This window comes from Diabrotica virgifera, chromosome 7, assembly GCF_917563875.1.
Source record: "Diabrotica virgifera virgifera chromosome 7, PGI_DIABVI_V3a".
NCBI lineage: Eukaryota > Metazoa > Arthropoda > Insecta > Coleoptera > Chrysomelidae > Diabrotica > Diabrotica virgifera.
The window spans coordinates 32,889,772-32,913,542 of record NC_065449.1 but is presented as its reverse complement, the minus strand read 5'-3'; the positions used below and the strand labels follow the sequence as shown (position 1 = coordinate 32,913,542).

Below are 23,771 nucleotides of genomic sequence, written 5' to 3'. Positions count from 1 at the left end.
TGAGTTTCTAGTGTCAATAATGTCACTGATTAACATACTAAAATTAATATTGCCACTAAGCCGACCTTTAGGTTCAACTTTGATGATTTTTAGTTGATAGACAAATAAAAATACTTTAATAACTATAAGTTTTCAATGTCTTTATGGCACTCAAAAGTGTGTAAAAAGTGTCTTAAAATCCACCGTTTCAAAACTAATTTTAAAAAAATTTCCGCCACCGCCAGTATCACCCCAAATAATTTCATCCCCCTCCCCCACCTAAGAATCGGTCATGGATACGGCCTTTAACTTGGTACCGTCAAAAGCCTTTTCAAGATCTATATACGCCATATACGTATTTTTTCCTGTTGTTGATACTTTTCTATTACTTGTTTGATGATAGACATTATGGATGCTTTTGTTATTTCGGAATCCGCTTTGTGATTCCTCAAGTGTGTTGTCAATTTTTTCGGTGATTCTTTTGATCAGTATTTTTCGTATATTTTCATGGCAATATTTATGTAGTGTTATTCCTCTGTAGTTGTCGCAATCTGCTTTATCGCCCTTTTTATAAATCGGTACTATCTGAGCCTTCCGTCAGTCAATTTGTATCTGTTCTTGTCTCCATATGGAGTTAAATATCTTTAGTAATTAATAACTCTGTTACATTTTGTCCCATGTGTTTTATCATTCCACTTTGTTATTCCGTCACACCCCGGTGCTTTTTCTTAGAAAAACTTTGTATTTATTATTTTTATTTCCAAAATGCAGTCCTGTTTAGTACTCAAAAGAGTTGATAATAATGGCATTTGAGACTTTTTTAGACACATTTCATTTTTGTTTGTTTTCCATTCTCATATTTCTTTCTCTTCTTTTCCTTTTATAACACCTGTGATCAAACCACGTTTGCTTTTATTTGTTTTATTTTGACCTATATTTTGTGTAATTATTACGTTGCTATTATATGAAAAAAAAAAGAAAGTATGTAATGATAAAACTAAATAGAAAAAAAAAGACAAAACAAATAAACTGATCTATCTATGCTATTTTTTAGTAGTAGTACCATATCCACATATAAATGCATTAAGCAATATTATGTTAATCTAAATTTGTTTTCTAATTAAGTTTCCTAGTTTTCATCATTAATATGAAAGAATTCTATCTTCTGAGAGCACATGGTACATGAAGAAGAAGATAGCTAAGAAAGAAAGAAAATGCAGAAGCAGGAAAAGAAAATAATAGACCAATAATTTTATATGGAATATATTTTAAGGTTAAATGGTAATATCAAATACATAAAATGAAAGAAATGAATGGGAAGAAAATTTAACTAATAACAATTGTGCATAAAAGAAAATGTAAATTCAGAAAAACAAAATGAAGAAAACTAGAAGAATATATATTTTTAAGTTAAAAATTAGTTCAAAAAGGCAGAAAATATATATTGACATCAAGATAGATAGGGCACACACAGTAATGAACACATTTTGAAAATGAATCTAGGCGACAAAAGTAAAACTAAACAGGACCATCTATAGAAAGAAAGAATATAAATTAATGAACAAATAGAGAAACAATATTTTTTAACAAATATACAATTTTGGAATGCAAGGAAAAATTCATGCCGAAAACCATATTAAAAAACTCTAAAATTCAAATTCAAATGAGGTTTTTAATTGGCTCTCTTTGCTATTTTTTATTACAAGTACAGAGGATCAAAAACAATACAAATCAACAGGGAAAACAATATATTATGTTAATTTAAATTTGTTTTCTAATTTATTTTCCTAGTTTTCATCATTAATATGAAAGAATTTTTTCTTAAAACTCTGCTCACGTATTCTCACGACCAACAGGATACACGTCTCCAATTCCATCTATTTTTTACATCGTCTTTTCCAGTTACATAACAAAATGTAAATCGTGATCACAAAACTATAAAAAGAACTTATCGACTATTGTTTTTTCACACTCGCTAAAATGAAGTGGCTCTTAGCAGTCACATGTGCTGTGATCTTCAGCACGTACGTGGGAGCAAAAGAAGAAGTCGACAATGAAGTTAGCAAAAGCTCTCCCGGTGGTGTAGTGTACCTAATTGAAAGTATTAGTGATGGGAAGAATGCTGATGGGCATCAACCTAGTTATGTGTTGGCGGATCCGATACCCATTGATCAAGCGGGAGATGGAGTTTACTTTAAACCGCTTGATGGACAACCTCTGGATACACCAAAGGTAATTTTTAGTTTTCCTTTCTTTTATCATAGCTCTTGTTTATGTTTGAAGATAAATTTACTTTCTTGTTATTTAAAGTAACTAATTATATATTATTTAAATAATAGAGAAATTATATTTATAAATCTAACGATAAGCCTATTGCTATAATAATGATGTAGTTTTCGTATACACTCACCGACACAAAATTCCGCCACATAAAATTTTTGATTAAGTTTGACAATTTATAACTTTATTATTTTTGCTCTGATTTTCAAGATTCTTGCACCAGTTTGTAGGTACATGTATTGATATTGTTTGGTATTATTCCGGCAACAAATAAATTTTGCTTGCACGGTATTATACAGGGGTGAGTGGAAGCGTTGTATTTTCTCCTAATTTTAAAAAATTCTGTGTAAAAATGGAATAGCTCATTTTGTTTCGTAGTCCTGTCATATTATTCCTCAGGCATCACCATCATTTTGTTTTTTGAATTATCCGAATAACTTTTATGTTGTAAGAGCTGTACCATTTTGTGTAAATAAAAACACTGATTGATTCATAAAATAGAGGTTGGATTGATAAGATTAGAATGGCCCGCATGCAGTCCAGATCTCAATCCTATTGAAAATTTATGGGATGAATAAAAAAAGCTATTTGCCGTCATCCTAGGCCTCCAGAAAATTTAATACAGTTATGGCCCTGGTAGAGGATCTTTATTCGATGCTAAACAGATTACGAGCAGTCGTTGCTGCAAGAGGTGGACATACCTGCTACTGAATTGTTTTGTTTTGTTGTTAATTTTGTTTTGTTTTGTTAATTTTAGTGCGTTTGATATTTTGAATTAAATAAACCTTCAAAGCAGTATTTTTAATTACAGCTCTTACAAGAAAAGAGATATTTGGATAATTCATAAAACAAAACCTTAGTGATACCTCCAGAATAATACAAAAGGAGTACGAAACAAAATCAGCCCTCCAATTTTTCCACAGAATTTTTTAAAGTTAAAAGAAAAACAACTCTTTAATTCACCCCCGTATAATGCCATCTAAGCAAAAATTTGTTGTTATCGGAATAATAGCGAACGACATCAATACATGTTCCTACACGTGACCCGTCAAAATAGCCCGGTCAAAACAGCCCCGTCAAAAAAGCCCCGTCAAAATAGCCCCAACACAAAATAGCCTCGACAAAATAGCCCGCAAACAAAATAGCCCCGACAAAATAGATCGCACACAAAATAGCCCCGGTCAAAACAGCCCCGGCTAAAATAGCCTTGGCTAAAACAGCCTCTTATAAACAATTACATAATTATTTATACAAGGTGTCCAAAAACTTTTTTTAATTTAAATTATTTGACAAAAAGGAAGAACGTATTTAATTTATTTAATTTAAAATGCATTTTACTGTTGCCCGAAAACAGAAAAAAATGTTTATATCATAAATTAACATTGATTTTCGCTTAACTTAAATGTTCAAACTTCCAAGAGGCAGGAAAGACAGGACTCGAGTTCTCTGAAAAGACAATTTTTATTTAATGTGGTTAAGATAAATATCTGAATAGAGGATAATTACCATTTCCGAAAAAATGTATTTTTAAGGAATTATTTCATGATGAAATCTGAAGGGAGCTTTTTTTTCGGGGCTATTTTGTCGGGGCTATTTTGTCGGCGGGCTATTTTTCCGCGGCTATTTTGTCTGCAGGCTCTTTTGTCGGAGCTATTTTGTGTGCGGGATATTATGTCGGGGCTATTTTGTCGGAGCTTTTTTGACGGGGCTATTTTGACGGGGTTAGAATATTGAAAATCGCAGTACAAATAATAAAGTTATAGATTGTCAAACTTAATCAAAAATTTTGGGTGGCGGAATTTTGTGCCGGTGAGTGTAGATAGTAGATATAGCCATATTTTAGTTATATTAGGACACATTGATATTATAAAGATAAAAAACGCATTAGAACTACACTTAAATCTTTCAGTTCATATTAACACTTTTTTCCTTTGGTTTTTCTCAGAAATTTCTGGTACGTTGTGATCTCATTGTGAGTTTATTGGCCCATAATAAGCGGATAAGTTATAGGCCACTCAAAAACCACATTGGAATTTTAATTTTGGAGTTTTGGTTTCCTGTATGAATTTTTCCTTGCATTACAAAATTGTATATTCGTTAAAAATATGTTTTAATCAATTTCTCTATTTGTTCATTTATTTATTTTCATTCTTTCTATAGATGGTCCTGTTCAGTTTTTCTTTTGTTGCCTAGATTAGTTTTCAAAATGGTTTCATTACTGTATGTTTCCTGTCTTCCTTGATATCAATATAGGTGTTCTGCTATTTTAATGTCCTTCTTAACTTAAAAATATATATTCGCCTAGTTTTCTTCATTTTGTTTTTCTGAATTTACATTTTCCTTTATACACAATTATTATTAGTTAAATTTTCTTCACATCTTTATTTCTTGCAATTCATGTACTGTATTTGATATTACTATTAAATCTTGAAATAAATTCCATATAAAATGATTGGTTTATTAATTTCTTTCCCTGCTTCGGGATTTTCTTTCTTTCTTCGCTTTATTATTCTTCATGTACCATGTCCTCCCAGAACGCTGGTTGCCATCATAGCTATCTTAATTTTATTAACTGTCACCCTAAATAGCATGCTTATATCAATACCATACCAATCTCGCAAGTCCTTCAACCATGAATCCTTCTTCGTCCTGGACTACGTTTGCCTGCTTTTCTTAGCTATGTTATTCGCTATATTTTTTATTTTTGCAGACGGAGCAATTTGCGCAGTATGATTTATTATTATTTTTTTAATTTGATCTAGCTGGTCCCGCCAATTTTTATTGTACATCTGGTCGGTTCTTAGCTGATGACTATTGTTTTTTTTTCTGAGCTGTAATAACTATGTTTAGAATATAAAGGAACAGATTCCTCTCATTGGCTGTATACCATAATAAAAAACTTACTAAGGAAGTAAAACTTCACTTATAGGTAGATGGTATATAAATTTATTAATTTTTTTTTTTTCTAAAAAGATCCAAGTTGGATTAAAGTGGGTACATCACTAGTACAAAAAAACACAAACGTTTTCGGACTAATCAGTCCATCATCAGGTTGAAACTTCAGATCCAAAGTAGTTGGAACTAGCTACATAGTTAGGTCGAATGACCTTAGCATTATAAAAATTAAGCCATTTCGGCTACAACAATGTCGACAATAAGTCGATGTTAAAAGAATATAATTAGACTATAATGGAGTCTTCATCTTGGTTTCAAACTGACAGACTGAAATCTATATTTCATCATAATCTTTATTATAGTCTAAGACTCCATTATAGTCTAATTATATTCTTTTAACATTGACTTATTGTCGACATTGTTGTAGCCGAAGTGGCTTAGTTTTTGTAATGCTAAGGTGATTCGACCTAACTATGTAGCTAGATCCAACTACTTTGGATCTGAAGTTTCAACCTGGTGATGGACTGATTAGTCCGAAAACGTTTGTGTGTTTTTGTCCTAGTGATGTACCCACTTTAATCCAACTTGGATCTTTTTAGAAAAAAAATTTTAATAAATTTATATACCATCTACCTACAAGTGAAGTTTTACTTCCTTAGTAAGTTTTAAACTATGTTTAGCGTCTTTGCTATTATGGAAACTTATAGACCAATCTTTAATTTCTTTATCCCATCTTACAACGTTTACCTCTTTTCACGATTTAAATTATTTTGTCCATTATCAATGTAGAGGCCATAAATATTCTGCTGGCCTTATACCTGTACCTGTTTTCTTCTGTCAGTTATACATCACATCTATTAATTATTCTGGCCTCAATTTTGATGTAGTGAATATTTTCGATTTGGTATTTCTCTATTGTATAAAAGGTGAATAATGTCCTTCATACTTACTCTATCAAAAGCTTTTTATAAATCAATAAATCAAAGGAATGCCGGTTGATTCTTATTGCCTTTTCAGTGCCTTTTCAGTGATTTGTCTTAGGCTGTGGTCTCCAATAAATGCCGTAGGTTTGCGTAGAATGTCATGTCATGGGAAAATTGTTTATTTTCGTTACTTTTAATAAACTTTGAGGGGCAAAAACTATCTGACAACTGAAAATAGTTAAAAAAAGAGTAATTCTAAACCAAATTCAAATTATAGGGTGTATTGAATTGACCACTGACTTAGCCGGTTGTGACGAATACACGCCGTAGGCTGCGTACAGCGTGTGGTGGAGACTGGAGACCACCGCCTTATAACAAATACGCCGTCTGTACATGATCTTGCGCTTCAGAAGCCATGTTGTTCATCCACCAGTGATATTCTCCCTTTTATTGATTTCGATTATAATTCTATTGGTTTCAGCCCAGCCTGGTATTCATTAGATTCATTCGTCTATAATTTTATTATTTTTTGCCACCTTTTTTAAACATTCGGATTAGTACGCTTATGTTCCAAGCTGTGTTAATTGCTGCCTTTGTTATTCCATTCATACCTAAAACTTTTCTGTTCTTTGATTTTCTTTGTGCTTTCTCCACTTCCACTGTGCTTATTCTAGGGTGTATTCATCAGTTGTAATTTCCAGTCAAGTGATCTATCTACACGTTTGTCTCAATGCCCTTAACTGAATATTTCGTTCACCTTTCTTCTTCTGTTTTGTGGTCGGTGATTACCGATTACCACGGCAAATTCATTACTGTCTTAGGCTTTATGAATTAGATTATTTCCGGTATTTCTTTTTTGGTATATGGTACATTCCATATCAAATCACTCAGGCAAAAACTTTTGGATCTCCGATTTTTCTGAAAGTTGGTGTATAGCTCCTGCGGGACGTAAAAATAAGATATTTAAGGTCAAAAAATCTTCTTCTTCTTCTTTTTTTCTGTATTTTATGCGATTTTACAGTGATTTGGTGTATATTTAAACAAATTTGCATTTTCTATCGTAAAGTATCAATGGAAAACATAATATTTTTATAGACGGGACTTAAAAATATCATTATATGGCATTATAACAAGTTATTTTAATTCAAAACAAGTTTTTGATCAAATTGTATAGTGTAGAAAACGTTAAAATACCGCTTTTTACATTTTCCTCCATTCCCAAAATACATCATAATCGATTTTGCTGAAAATGTGCCCACAGATATCCAAAATATAGAACTTTAAGTAGTTAGAAGAATTTGAATTATATTACAATGCCAAAAAAGTTACATGCAATAATATCAGGCTCAAAAGTATATTAGTCCAGTCAGGATAGCATTTGACCTTGCATGCTGAGCTGTCCAAAATTTTATTTTTCTAATCTTTAGGGGGGTCAATAGTAGCCTAAATTTAAAATTGCGAATGAATTCCTCCGTTAGGTTAGCCGCCATCTTCATTTTAAAGGATAGCCGTGTTTGCTCAATATCTCCGCCATTTTTAACTTTTCGACAAAAATGGTAGGAGCTGAAATTGTTCCAAATAAATCTTATTTACAATTATTACAATTCGTTTTAACAATTTTTGTCGTGAGGTCGATATTTTCCGAGTTAATTGTACTTACAGTCGACGCATATATTTTTGACTATGATATTGAATGTAACTTTTTTGGTATTGTAATATAATTCAAATCCTTCTAACTACTTAAAGTCCTATATTTTGGCTATCTGTGGACAAATTTTCAGCCAAAATAGATTGTGATGTATTTTGGGAATGGAGGAAAATGTATAAAACGGTATTTTAACGTCTTCTACACTATAAAATTTGATCAAAAACTTGTTTTGAATCAAAATAACTTGTTATAATGCCATATAATGACATTTTTGTGTCCCTTCTATTAAAATATTATGTTTTTCATTTATACTTTACAATAGAAAATGCAAATTTGTTTAAATAAATACCAAATCACTGTAAAATCGCTTAAAATAACATTTTGAGAAAAAAAAGAAAAAGAAGAAGAAGGTGACAATTCGACCTTAAATATTTTATTTCTACATCCCGCAGATGCTATATACCAATTTTCAGACAAATCGGAGATCCAAAAGTTTTTTTGGTCCAAAATTAAATTGAGTGATTTGAAATGGAATCACTCATATTTATTCTTTAATTCAATTAGCTAGCTGCTTACATTAGTTAAAGTTGTTTCATCATTTATGTGAATATTTGCTGTTTGTTCTCTTTCCTCTCTAAAAGTTATCTTTCCTCTCTAAAAGTTATCTTTCCTTGTATTCCGCTTTGAGTTATCCTATTTCACTACATTTTTCCTATAGTCATGCTTTTCATAATATACAATAATCCCGAGTTTCTAGTGTAACTGATTCCCAGTATTGCTTATATTAGTCATTTGAGCCATCCCAATGTATTCTATAATGTGGTTTTATTTTCTGTATATTGTTAAATGTTAGCCTTTTAATAAAACTTTTATAATTCTACCTGATTATAGTCAAAGTTAATGACAAAACCTTATTAGGATATAAAAAAGGTCGTAATAAAAAAAAAATTATTTATAATTCTCTATTTATCAATATCTTAACAGGATTTCGAAGTGTTAAGCCTCGTTTTTTTCAGCATGAGATAAGTGTTTATAATCATTTTTTTTTCTGAACTTAGAACTTTGTAAGACGAGAACTATGACCACTTTTGTGGCTAAGTTCTTGCGATCCATCTATCGTGTCGATCGTTTCATCTTTAACTCTTGCGTTCTAGTGCGCTGTTCCCCAAATACTATTAATTTCACTTTTTTGTGAATTTGCCTTCCATACAATTTCGTAAAAGTTCTCCAGTTCATCATCGGATTTATATGAAGTTGAGGCACACATCTGAATTATATTTCGATCTGTTGTCGATATAATTGTCCTTCGGCAACTATCATTGACTTATGCTGCGTTGTTTTATTTCACCAACCTAGCTCAAAATAAGTAATTATGAATCATACAGCCACTATAGGTACCTATATGCCCAATAGATCATTTTAGCTTTTAGACTTGCGAATATTTATATGAAATTGTCTTTTTTTTTTCTTCAAGTTTCATCTTGGAGGTTGGAAGCTTCCATCTATCGAAGGTTGGAAGTCATCATGACTATGCGGATCCTGTTGACTGCCGTTCCAAATAGATCTACACTACAGCATTCAAACCATTCTCTCAAGTTTATAAGCCATAGTATTCTTCGTCTTCCCATGTTTCGCTTTTCTCGAATTTTGCTTTGCATAATGTGTTTTATGCACAAAGTTGTAGGTTGTATATCATCTATATCCTAAGTACTCAAGTTTTCGTGTTTTGATAGTTATTATATTCGCTTCATATCCTATCCTTCGAATTACTTCTGCGTTTGAATTCTTTGAATCCATGATATTCCTAGGATTCTTCTGTAATACCAAAATTCAAAGGTGGCCATCTCATTCAGATTCGCTTGTTTGTTGAAGAGTATTGGGGACAGCACGCAACCTTGGTAGACTCCTCTTTGTATTTTGATGTCTCGGATGTTCTGGTTGTCATTTCTGTTGAAATTGCTATTACATAATGTTAAACTAACTCGATTGTTTACATTTTACAGAAACTGGTAGTACCTCCACCCGATGACCACGTAGTTTCACGCAAAAAGCGAAGTGTTCTTCTAGAAAAGTTAATCCATGGAGACGGCAAAGGAGGTGGGTACGGAGGTGGATTTGGCGGCGGTTTCGGCGGTGGTGGAGGCGGCGGTGGAGGAGGAGGAGGAGGTTATGGAGGAGGATTTGGAGGAGGTAAAGGAGGCGGTTACGGCGGAGGTTTTGGAGGTGGTAAAGGAGGTGGTTTTGGAGGTGGATTCGGAGGTAGTGGTGGAGGAGGATTTGGAGGTAGCGGTGGTGACGGTGGGGGAGATGGAGGTAAATATATAAATTTTGAACATGAAGGTAAAAATTCGGAATAAAAAAGTAATGTTAGAGTTTCATACCTTGTACAATGAGCCTGACGATTTGAGCCAGGCGTAAGGAAATATCTTACTAAGAGTCACAAATTTTCACAAAAAAGCGAACATTTCGCGAAATAAAAGTCAGATCGACAAATTAAAAAATGCGTGTTCAATATTTTTCAAAAATCTATCGAATTACATATACCAAACATGACCCCACCCGGAGAAGGGTGGGATGTAAATTTAAAATTTTAAATAGGAATCCCGCGATATTTCGCGAAATGAACATCAGATCGAAAAACTGAAAAATACACGTATTTAATATTTTTGAAAAATCTATCTAATTACACCAAACATGAACCCCTACGTAGGTGGGGTGGGGGGTTACTTTAAAATCGTAAATAGGATACCCCATTTTTTATTGCCGATTTGGATTCCTTGCAGAAAAATAGGTCATTTTTATGCGAGATATTTTTTCGAACTATGGATAGATGGCGCTGTAATTGCAAAAATCGATTGTTGAAAATGGAAAATTAAATTAAAAAATGGAAAGTCCCCAGTAAAATGGAAAACTTAACTTAACTTTTCGTATTTTTAAGACCTTCACAACCCTAAAGGTCCCCGTAACGCTTTAGTAACTGCAAATTTAGCATCCTTGCATCCCCTACTATATGTAGTTTACTAATTTACTCATTGACCTCACGCAGGCTAGTGTTTTCAAGTTGGAACTGAATTGTAAGGTGGATTAGAAGATGGCAGAATTTAAAATAGAGGTTGATAAAGATATGTCAAATAGGACAAAATTTAAAATAAAAGAAATAATCTTAAGTATTTTTGGAAGCCAGACGATACAATATTGCTGGAAGATAGGGCGCAGCGACTCCAAAGGATGATGGATAATGTTGTAAAAACATGTAACAAACACGACCTAAGACTAAATTGTAAGACGAAAAAAATAATGATTATTAGTAAGAACACCAACATAAACGCCCAAATTACAATAAGCGATACAACGTTAAAAAGAATGGAGAAAATATGCTATTTGGGCTGTAATGTTAAGGATACTTGGGATCATAGCTACGAAATAAAAACACGTATATTATTGAAAAAGCCAGAAGTTTTTTAACGTTCTTAGTAAGATTTTATGCAACTTATCTTTAAGTATCAATATACGCATAACAATTCTTAGATGTTACGTGTCGTACTGTACGGATCAGACACCTAGAGTCTTACACAAGACGCCATAAAACGATTAGAGGCATTTGAAATATGGTTCTGCCGACGTATGCTAATGGTCTCATATATACACCATACAACTAACATTATTCTCCAGTTCTCCAGAGACTACAGAAAGACAAAAAATTATTAATGCGGTACAGAACATAGAATTTGCTTACTTAGGCCACATTATGCTTCTTTTTCTTCTTTATATATAGACATGACTATCTGTTCTTTCAATGTGCCTCTAGTAAGTTGTCGTTCTATCGTTTTCGTGGTCTTCCCACTGATAGTCTTCCTATTGGGGAACCGTCTCTCGCTGTACTGACTACCCTATTTGTTCTCATTCGGCTTATGTGGTCATTCCATTCTATTCTTCTGTTTCTTACCCAGTTATTAATGTTATCCACCTTGCATCTCCGTCGTATATCTGTACTTCTAGCTCGTACCATCGATTTTTCGAAGGGTTTCGAAGGATTTACATCTTATTGGATTAGCTGTTATAACCATGCATTTTGTCTTTTTTTGGGAAATTAACATGTTAAATTAAATTTGGCGGTTATAATAAATTGGTGCAGCATATGATTAGTATTGCATCGTCTGCATACCTATTTATTATTTTAAGTTGTCTTTCTCCCATTTGGTATCCTATTTTAGTTCTTACTTTTTTTATTATTTCATCCATGATCAGGTTGAACAATAAAGGACTCAAGCAATCCCCATGTCTTATCGCATTGCCAGCTTTAATTGGGTTATTTAGTTCATGTTCTATTTTCTTTTATTGTGTTGTTCTGGTAGATGGCCACATTATGCTTAATAGTAAATTCCGATTCTACAGTTGATTCTACAAGGCAAGATTGAGGGCAAGAGATGTCCTGATAGTAGATGTATGTCCTATACAATCTTAGGAAGTGTACTGGTCTAATGTCAACTGATCTATTTCGAGCTGTTGTGAATAGAATAAAATTAATATAATGGGTCAAAGTGGTCGCCAACATCTTTAGAAGATAGGCAAAATACAAGCAAAATTACGCTTGAAAGTAAAATTATACTTCACTGTCGAAACAAGAAGTATAAAATTATAATACTGATCAAAGGATTATTGTATGACAGAAAAACTTTAATAAACAAATGATTGATAAAAGACGAACGAAAAGAGATGGTTGGAAGATAACCAAGAATATTTGAGGCAATTTTAAGGTTTTTCCGCAAAGCATTATTTTTTTTAATATTATTTAAAAAGTAAAGAACTCAATTATATTTACAGAAGATAGGAAGAGAGTAAAGCAAATAAAGGAAATAATAAAATATCATCGCATAAAAATTCTTTGAAGTTTAACAACGATATTTTGAAGAGGTGTGTCTAACAAATTGACAAACAACAATGAACAAATGAAATCATTTTATACACCATTTTTATTTTCTATAAGAAACTCAAAATTTTATAGTTAATATTTTTCAGGTTGTGCCTATAAAAGCAATCCATTTTTAAGTAAGGGATGTGGTAAAAGTGGAGGAAATTGGGGTGGTGATGGAGGTGGAGGAGGTAAATTCTCTTTCCTTGAAATTATGCACTGTATGGGATTTTATTGTTGCACTTATTTTTTAAATTAACCATTTTTAAGGCACTTTTTAACGTTTTTATCTTTGAGTTAAATCCTTTTGTTAAGGTTTACATAGCAAATCATATATTTAATGGTTTAATAATAATCTAAGTTTATATTCTTAAATATTTTTACTCATTACCGAAGACATGCACTGTATTTAATTATTCTATATATTTTTTTGTGTAGCATACTGGTCATAGTAGTGTTCGTGTATTGTCCGTCTCCAAAAATTGTCTCAGATCATTTCTTCTAGCTCATGGATAGGTCTATTGCATATTCCTGTAATTTGGTTAATCCATCCTGTTGAATATCTTCCTCGTGATCTTCGACCTTCTACCTTTCCCTGGATAATAAGTCTTTCTATATTGTCTGTGTCTGCTCTCATATCATCATCATCTTGGTGCTACAGCCCTTAGAGGGCCTCGACCTTCTCAAGCTTTCTACTCCATTCTGTTCTGTCCCTTGCTTGCATTTTCCAGTTGCCGACTCCGATCTTCTCGTCTGCTCTCATAACTTCTTCAAAATATTTTAATTATTTGACCTTTAGCTTACTTAAAATTGAATTATTTCTCTTATGGTTGCTCCAAGAAATTCGTAACATTCTTCTTCAACAGAATATTTCAGTGGCTTCTATCTTTTTCTTCCTTCTTGTCTTAGAATCCAGGATTCACATATTAAGCAGTTGATCAACCTCATTTTTAGCGTTCGTGAAAGGTTAGAGTCCTTCCATATTTTGGCCATCTTTCCTGCAATGACTTTTTATTATACAGGGTGTTTCATTAGTAATTGTCCATATGTTAACTGGAGAAACTTTAGCACAAAATATGAAGATTTAACCTAAAACACTTTAATAAAATATTCCTCCCTACCGAGATACAGAGAGATTTATTACAAATATCCAAAAATGATTTTAGCCCATTGTTTTAACATCCATTACCTTTAAACGCAAATAACTTCAAAACTACTCACTTTATCGCATTGAGACAAAAGGATAATATTTATGTAAAAAGTAACACATAATTAAAAAAACATGCTGAAATGATTATTACAGGCGTAGATTATGAGAGGAGAAAAGGGGGAAAATTAAGTATATATCCCTACAGCACGCCTCTAGTAACAGCGAAAAACTATCTTTTAACACTAGTTAAAGTATCCTAAGATGTGTAAACTGTTTGTCAAGTTCGAACAAAAAATATGGGACGGTGTTAAAACAATGGGCTAAAATCATTTTAAGATATTTGTAATAAAACACTCTGCATCTCGGTCAGGAGGAATATTTTATTTAAGTGTTTTAGGTTAAATCTTCATATTTTGTGCTAAGGTTTGTCCAATTACTATATGGACAATTACTAATGAAACAGCCTGTACAGACATATTATCTATAATCTACATAAATCAAACAGGCCTAAAATAATTTTTCTACATCAAGCCGGCGATTGCAATATTTTCGGATTTCATCAAACACATCTGCACAAATACATATCCTGACACCTAAATGATATTTGTATTAATTGAACCAGAATATTGGAATTTACAGTAAGTTTTGGAGAAGAGCGAGGATAGATAGCCCGATCAAAGGACAATCTGACCCAAAAAAAAATAAAGGAAGGATGAAAATTTGGGAATAGGTAGTTGAAATTGTCTATTATTTTATAAGAAAAAGTTTACAATTCTACATCCCCTCCATTTTACAAACCCTCTTCTCGGGGGTGAAAAAATATACATTCAAAATAAGTTCGGAATTATATAAAATGACTAATTCTGAGCAACTTTTGCTTTATAGAGTTTTTTCACCAAGTCAATACTTTTTGAGTTATTTGCGAGTGAATATGTTCATTTTTAACAAAAAAAACATGTTTTATAGAGTTTTTCGCAAATAACTCAAAAAGTAAGGATTTTATCGAAAAAATATTCTTAGAAAAAATATAGCCTATAAAAAAGTGAAAAATGGTGTATGCATGTTCGAAGTGAAATGACAAAAAAAGGAGCGCTTTTCTGGGAAAACCTATTTTAACTTTTTAAAGAGTTTAAAAAAGGTTCATTTTTGTTTAAAAAAAAACTTTTATCGTTAAAAGTAAGTGAGTTACGCTTAAAATATTGTTGGTTGCTTTTATTTTTGGTAAAAAAATCGCGAAAATCACCCCCTAATTAGCATCCAAAATAAAATTAATCGTTACCGCCTTACAAGTTACTTTGCTTATACAGGGTGTCTGCGTAACTTTGCACCATATGGGAAACTTTTTTAATATCAATTTTACGAAAAAAAGTCATTCCTTATAAAGTGCTCTGCATAGTCTAAAACCTAAGATGCAATCATCAGATATCAAATTTTGTCAACAGTATACGAGGTATGTCAAAAAATATTAATTTCGCTCAAGAGCAAACTACCTTTATACTTCAAAATATCAAAAAATTTTATTATGGAAAGTTATTTGTAATTAAAAACTATATTCAAATATGCAATAACAGCCTTCTACGTGAAACAAAAATTTCTGAGATTTTCCTAAATTACCGATTCCGAACATCATTTTTGTTTAGGCAATACGTAAAGTATCCTTAACAATAGTAACCTATACTTATTGTACGGTTATAGAGTATATTCCCATAGGTAAGCTGGTTAAGAGTAGATAACGATTTTTCATATGTAATTTAAAGTATTATCTGCATAAATGGCACAAAGAATATTTGCTACGAGAGGTATATGGTTCAAAATGCATACAGTATCACGACTAATAAGTTATGTTCACATACATGTAGAGTACTTACAGTTTTATTCCTTGATGACGTGTCACATCAGAGCTCTGATTGAATTCCATAATCCATTTGGTTCATTTGTAAGGCACTCACTAATACGCTAAATAAATCATCGTCGATAATACTGAGCAGATTGAATTATCTGAGCGGTATAAAACGATAGCAAAAAAAGCCGGTAAAATGCGGCCTTTTTACGAATAGCGGGAGCGTCGATAGATTAGAGATGATTCTCGTTAGGAAGCTTTTGACGATCTGCCCCGGCGAGGGGTTCAAATGCGAGTCTCAACAATAACCTGGAGTTTCCAGAAAGGTTACATAAATACTACTTGAATTTTAAGTAATCAGTAGTACAGGGGCGTAACTAATTATTTTAGTGAGCCGTGTATAATATATTTATTGTACATATTGCCGGGGGCGACAGGCGAGAGAGATGGCCTATATCACCTCGAAGAGAGGGGATTGGCAAAGATGTGCACAACGATAAGAAATGTTTGAAGAAATTAGAGTTTATATACACAAGGGGTAACAACGATAAAATGGAGGAAAACGATAAGTTTTCCCCCTAGGGATAGATTTTAATCTTCCAGGGGAATCACAGCGATTTTCGTAATACCACGAAGAAAATCACCGTGAGTAGTGTGAATCTTGACAGTACGAACTAGACCATCCTTACCAGGCAATACATCTATTACCCTGGCAGTTGGCCATAAGAGTGGAGGAGTACCATCCTCCTTCAACAGAACCAAATCCCCGATCTTGACAGGGTCAGTAGGGTCGGTCCATTTATTTCTTTGCTGCAGGAGGCAAAGATAGTCTTTTTTCCACAATTTCCAAAATTGCTGTTGAATTTTACTAATACGCTGAAAAAGATTCAACCTATTTTCAGGTATCTCTGAAACACTTGGTTCAGGGGGCGCGGTTAAACTTCTTTGAACTAAGAAGTGAGCTGGAGATAGGAAAGCGAAGTCATTGGCGTCAGACGACATCCTAGTGATGGGTCTCGAATTTAGAATAGCCTCGATTTGGCATAATACTGTGTTAAACACTTCAAAGGTGAAGTGGGAATTTCCTATAATTCGATAGAGGTGATACTTCACACTCTTTATTCCTACCTCATGGAGGCCGAATTGATGGGGGTTGCGGGGAACACCCATCTTGAAAGTTATGGAGTTTTGAGTACAGAATTCCTTAATCTGTTCCGAATTATTTTGATTTAAGAAAAAATCATAGAATTCGCGCATTTCATTTTTTGCCCCATGGAAATTTGTGGCATTGTCGCTCCAAATAATACTGGGCGTGGATCTTCTGGCAATAAACCTTTTCAGAGTAAGAATATAGGCTTCTGCGCTTAATCCTGTGACGAGTTCGATATGAACACATTTAGTGCTCATGCAAATGAAATAGGCTACGTATGCTTTGTAAAGCGGTGCCTTCCTCAAATGTGAGGACTTAATTAAGAAGAACCCCCCATAGTCCACTGAGACGACTTGGAAGGGTCTAGTGGGGAGTACACGATCGGGATGCATATCTGCCATCTGTTGAACAGAATTGGGTGTCATGAATCGGAAACAGTTTACACACTTACGAATTAAGCGTTTAATCTGTCTTAATCCGTCAATTGGCCAGTACTTCATTTTGACATACGAAAGTACTGTTTGCGCGCCTGAATGTAATAACTTATGATGAGCTTGAGTCAAGATTAGTTCTACAACTCGACATTTAGAAGGAAGTAGAATGGGGTGTTTTTGATTATACGATATGGGGGCGTGTCGGAGACGTCCTCCCACACGAATCAGCCCATCATTATGTTGTAGGAAGGGGTTGAGTTTACGAATGGCTTTATTGGTCACGAGTTTAGCATTTTTCAATTCAAGAATCTCTTTTTTAAAGTAGATACTTTGGATATACCTGATGATCGCGTGATCAGCGATCTCCATTTCGGGTGGCGTCAATATATCCGTATCTCGTGGAGAGTTATTTATTTTCTTTTTAATATTACTGATGAATCTAAAAAGATAAGCGACAATTCTTTGAATTTTACGAAAAGAAGAAGATTTAGCGAATAGATTTTCAAAGGTGTCGTTGAGTTCGTGATTTGTTGCTATGTTTGAGACAACTAACTTCCTTAATTCAGGAAGATCATCCTGAAAATGAGGAATTTGATGAAGAGAAAAATCGATGGGATTGTCTCTAATAAAGCTAGGTCCGCATAACCAGTCTTCGGTGGTCTGGGGATTATCAAAGACATTTATCCCTCTGGAAGCGGGGTCAGCGATGTTTTCGTGACTTCTGACGAAATGGAAATCACAAGGAAAAGTTTCCAACAAGGAATTGACCTTTTGAATTCTGTTTTGTACAAAAATGTTCCAAATGTGTTTTTTAGAAAGTATCCAAGACAAGGCAATTGTAGAGTCAGCAAAGAGATGAGATGAAGATATACTCAAATTTTTCTTGAAGATGTGAAAAAGTCTATGAGCCAGAGTGACTCCCAACACTATTCCACAAAGTTCCAATTTGGGGATGGTGAGTTTATTTTTTAGCGGAGAAATTTTGTTTTTAGAAGCGATAAGCCGCGACGATACAGAAAAGTCTGAGTATGTCGCTTTGAGATACACACAAGTGCTGTATATTTTTTCCGATGCGTCGGTGAAAATAATTAATTGAACATCAACAACTTTCTTTTGTAAAAGTAAGCATCGAGGTACCTTGACCTCTTCTATAGTTTTGAATGTCGATAAGAGGTTTTGCCAATTTTTCATAATGATGGGTGAGTCAATGGGTTGATCCCAGTCCAGTTTCTGGGACCATATTTCCTGTATCAAGAGCTTAGCGTTCACAAGGACAGGGGATAACCATCCTAGCGGGTCATACAAAGTAGCAATGTAGGAGAGAATAGTACGTTTAGTAACAACATTAGCCAATTTGAAGATAGGAGTTTTAAACGAAAAGTGGTCGCGTTCTGAATCCCAGAATATGCCTAAGACTTTATCAGATCCCGTGAAGTTAAGACTGACTTCAGAGACGGGATTTAAATTGTGTTGAGACAGAAATTCTGAAGAACTGCAGTTCCACTTGTGGAGGAGGAAACCATGGGTTTCTAGCAAAGAAGTTAATTGTTCGAAAAGACAACTTAATTCATGAAGACTGTCAGCACCGCTGATCAGGTCATCCATATAGATAGATTCTTGCAGAACACTAGTAGCAAGTTCGTGGGTATGTTTGTTGTTGTCAGCGATGTGCTTGATAACTCTTTGAGCGATAAATGGGCTACTTGGGAGCCCGAAGGGTAATCTTTGAAATTGATAGCACCGTAAAGGCTGCTGAATATTGTCCCTAAAGAGAAAATTTAACAGAAATGTTTCAGTGGGACAAATGGCGATTTGTAGGAACATAGCCTTGATGTCGCCTACTAGTGCGAATTTAAACTGACGAAACTTAGCGAGAATGTCAAAAAGTTCATGTTGGACGACATAACCTTTGTCTATGACGTCACTGAGGGAGATTCCCGTAGACGATTTATTGTTTGGATCGAAAACTATACGAGTGGAAGTAGTAGAGTTGGATTTGAAAACGGGAAAGTGAGGGAGAAAGTAATTAGGTTTACCTGAGTCATTTAGCATTTTTAACGGCACTTGAATTATTTGTCCGTTATTGAGATATTCCGATATAATGTCCTGATATTTTTCCAATAAATCAGGGTTGAGTTGAAAACGTTTCTCGAGACTGAGAAAACGTCTTTTTGCCGAGAGAAACGAATTTCCCATGTCTATATCTTCGATAGGGAGTTTGAGATTGAGTGTGGACTCATATCGTCCATTGGGGAGAACATTAACATGTTTTACAAAATTAATTTCAGCGGGGTGATCATTAATGAGATCGGTGTTCTGAGGAGCGGCTTCTTCCAGCTCCCAGAATTTTTGTAAATGATCGGATAGTTCCTCGTTGGACACTACCGGCTCATTTACGGCGGAAGGAGTGTTATGAGAACAACAAGTAACGAGAGAGTTTGAATAAAATTCCAAAGCCTTTTTAGTATTTTTCGACTTAAGAGCAAAGTCTGGAACTGACCCTGATATCGTGTACCCGAGTAGAGTGCGTTGAAGAACGGGAAGACCTTTTCCCAAACGAATTATTTCAGGTTGAATGATATCGTTATACAGGTCTGCACCGAGCAGGATACCAATTGGGGATGTTACATGGAACATCGGATCACCTAATGGTATCTCTGAGGGTATGTTTAGTTTGCTCGCCGAAATAGAAATTTGAGGAAGCGGATTTGTTATCTTTGGGAGTACAGAGCACGAGATGTCAAAAGGAACGTCGTTAGCGACAGCGAAAATTGTTGTATCTACAATAGATTGAGACGAGGATGAGGTGGAGTTAATTCCATTGATCCGTAATTTTCCATCTCTAGTGGTGAGTGACAGTTCCTTTACGAGGTCAGCACTAATAAATGAAACCTGTGAGGCCGAGTCTAAAAGTGCCTTTGCGAAGACCCTCTTGCCGCTAGGAGCGACAAGATAGACCTGGAGTGTGCTTAATAACACCAAATGATTATCAAGCGAGGCTGCAGATAGAGCCATTGAATGTGGAGTCGAATTTTGAAGATTAACTTCCGTTTCAGGAGCTCTAACATGTGAGGGCCCCTGTTGTGAATTACCCTGTGTATGGGAGTTATTTGAGATAGCGGTTTTATTATGATTATTTGAGTTGTGTTGGCCAACAGCCGCGGAAGGGTTACTATGACCCGTTTTGTCGAAATGGAGCAACGTGTGATGACGAGATTTACAAACTATGCAAGAGAATTTGGATTTACACTGATCGAGCATGTGAGACCCAAGACAATTAATACAAAATTTATTTTGTTTGACAAAACTAAAACGTTCTTTAGAATTCAACTGCTTGAACTGAGGACAAGAGTAGATCGAGTGAGAGTCGTTGCAATAGGAACATTTCTTAGGACCTAAGCGAGGCGAAAGGTTACTGGTAGAAGTGTCTGAGGCTAGGTGTAAAGAGTGTCTGGAAGTAGTAGTCGATTTTGGTTTTGATTGAGATTGAATATTCTCAAGATGAACAACGCGTGTCTCGATTTCCCCTAGAAAATGGACAAAATCAGGGGTAGCTTGGCTACCACCGGATTGGAACTCAAGAGCCCTAATGGTAGGTGCGTCGAGTTTCTGAGTAGCGATATGTATGAGAAGTAAATGCAAGAGATCTGAAGGGGGCCTATTCAAGTTCAATAGGGCCTTGAAATTATTTGACATGACCGTATGAAAATTTCTTAATTGTGAGTGATTTGCGTTTCCAGAAATAGGAGGCGCATCAAGAATTTGAGAGATGAGAGTTTTGATAAGCGATTTAGAGTTGGCGTACCTTTGTGTCAGGTTATCCCGGGCTATTTTGTAATTGTCACCTGTGAGTGGGATATGCTCGAGAAGCGTCAAAGGCTCGGAAGTTAGAAAACTTTTGAGGTAAATGAGTTTTTCCAGATCACTTAATGTAGTATCAGATCCTATTATTGTATCAAAGGTCTCAATGAATGAATTGTATTCAGTAACTAAGCCACTAAATGGTTTTAACTGAATACGAGGGAGGTTTACTGTTCGTTGCCTAGCCATAGACTGTGAGGTTAGAGAAGAATTAGGGTCAAATTGGAGGGAGGGGGTAGCAGTCACATTAGAACTTTCAATGACCTCTAACCTTTCTTCCAATAGAGAAATTGTATCCAAATATTTATCAAAAACCACAGAGGAATCAGTAGAGGGGGTAGGTTCCTCGGGGATCGTCTCCAGCACATTTTGAGCATCGCGGAAAAGTCCGTAAGAATGTTTGAGTTGTGAAATTATTTCACGAATTTTATATTTGTTTAGAGAATTAAGAGTTGTGGGAACCGAATCAGCCAACTTGGTTATATCAAGTTTTGCGGTGAGCCTCTGTCGGTTATATTTTGATCGGTCAGCCATGTTGCGAGAATGTGAGATTAGATAGATTATTTGCAAATGTCTAAACCTATAAATCGATGCGAAAATGAGAGAATATGTACAATATATTATATATTACACGTTTAATAGTGTGAGATTGGCTTAATAGTATCACCCTGTATGAGCGCAGATTAGTATATGAAATGCAAAACTATAAAATTTCAAAATATATGCAATTTTCCAAAATGGGTATTTTTCAGCAAGTGTGAGACACCCTTAACAAGTATTTAAATTAATTAAATTGAAGGAAAAAACAATTATTTATTTTCTATAGTTTTCTAGAAGTGTAAAATGAGCTTAAGCGAAGCTAAATGTAGCAAAAACTTACAATTTATGCAAGAAAACAAAATTATTTTTAATAATTTTTGTAACCTGTGAACCAGGCTTAATCGGATTCAAAATTATAAATTTAATTTAAATCAAAAGGTTGAACAAACAATGTTAAAATTATAACACCCGTACTATCAGCCAAGAAATGAGTACACTTTTTGTATACTATAAACAGAAAAATATATTTACGAAAATAAAATAATGTAATATATGCAAATATTTTTTCATACAAACAAAACGACTCCTTTATTTGAACAAAGCAAGTAGTTTCTGAAATTGCACGTGTAGACCGGGCTTAACAACCTACCAGCTATTGTAGAGACGTGCTGGGTTAAATACTGAGAATTTGAGTGCAGAAAGAGAGGAATATTTTATTTTTGTGCCGGGGCGGCGTGGCTTGGAAATTTCCAAATGCAACAGAAAGACACTATAAATGAAAAACCGTTATTCTCAGAATAGAGATTATCAAAATATGCAAATACGAAGGACCTTGAGGATTTAATTAATAAATAATTAATATGATACGGCTCGATGGAACAGAATTGTTTAGGCAATACGTAAAGTATCCTTAACAATAGTAACCTATACTTATTGTACGGTTATAGAGTATATTCCCATAGGTAAGCTGGTTAAGAGTAGATAACGATTTTTCATATGTAATTTAAAGTATTATCTGCATAAATGGCACAAAGAATATTTGCTACGAGAGGTATATGGTTCAAAATGCATACAGTATCACGACTAATAAGTTATGTTCACATACATGTAGAGTACTTACAGTTTTATTCCTTGATGACGTGTCACATCAGAGCTCTGATTGAATTCCATAATCCATTTGGTTCATTTGTAAGGCACTCACTAATACGCTAAATAAATCATCGTCGATAATACTGAGCAGATTGAATTATCTGAGCGGTATAAAACGATAGCAAAAAAAGCCGGTAAAATGCGGCCTTTTTACGAATAGCGGGAGCGTCGATAGATTAGAGATGATTCTCGTTAGGAAGCTTTTGACGATCTGCCCCGGCGAGGGGTTCAAATGCGAGTCTCAACAATAACCTGGAGTTTCCAGAAAGGTTACATAAATACTACTTGAATTTTAAGTAATCAGTAGTACAGGGGCGTAACTAATTATTTTAGTGAGCCGTGTATAATATATTTATTGTACAATTTTTATTTATTAGACATGTAATAACTCTTTTATTAATAATTTTAGGAAAAAAACTTATTCTTCATAAAAATCTGTGCATGGTCTATACCTCAAGATAAAACCATCAGTTTTCCAAGTTTGTTAATTTTATACGAGGTGTGTCAAATAATATGAATTTAGAAAGAATATAGAAATAATTCTTTCTAAATTCATATTATTTGATACACCTCGTATAAAATTAACAAACTTGGATAACTGATGGTTGCATTTTGAGGTTTAGACCATGCACAGATTTTTATGAAGAATACTTTTTTTTCCTAAAATTATTAATAAAAGAGTTATTACAGGTCTAATAAATAAAAATGATGTTCGGAATCAGTAATTTAGGAAAATCTCAGAATTTTTTTTTCTCGTAGATGGCTGATATTGCATGTTTGAATATGGTTTTTAATTACAAATAACTTTTCATAATAAATTTTTTTGATATTTTGAAATATAAAGCTAGTTTGCTCTTGAGCGAAATTATTATTTTTTGACATACCTCGTATACTGTTGACAAAATTTGATATCTGATGATTGCACCTTAGGTTTTAGACTATGCAGAGCACTTTATAGAGAATGACTTTTTTTCGTAAAATTGATATTAAAAAAGTTTCCCATATGGTGC

General features: G+C 34.0%; 1 protein-coding gene across 4 annotated transcripts in view; it reads left to right on the top strand.

The window, feature by feature from the left end:
- Window positions 1–1,930: 1,930 nt before the first annotated feature.
- The window catches only part of LOC114337853 (uncharacterized), a 38,788-nt gene continuing 16,947 nt past the window's right edge, over window positions 1,931–23,771 (top strand). For 2 of the 4 annotated variants that reach the window (XM_050656782.1, XM_050656779.1), the window contains exons 1-3: window positions 1,931–2,211; window positions 9,729–10,038; window positions 12,745–12,828. In XM_050656782.1, coding sequence (XP_050512739.1) covers window positions 1,960–2,211; window positions 9,729–10,038; window positions 12,745–12,828 — 646 coding nt within the window. In that variant the 5' untranslated portion in view covers window positions 1,931–1,959. The remainder of the gene's footprint in view (window positions 2,212–9,728; window positions 10,039–12,744; window positions 12,829–23,771) is intronic. The other 2 variants (XM_050656781.1, XM_050656780.1) reach the window with 2 other exon arrangements.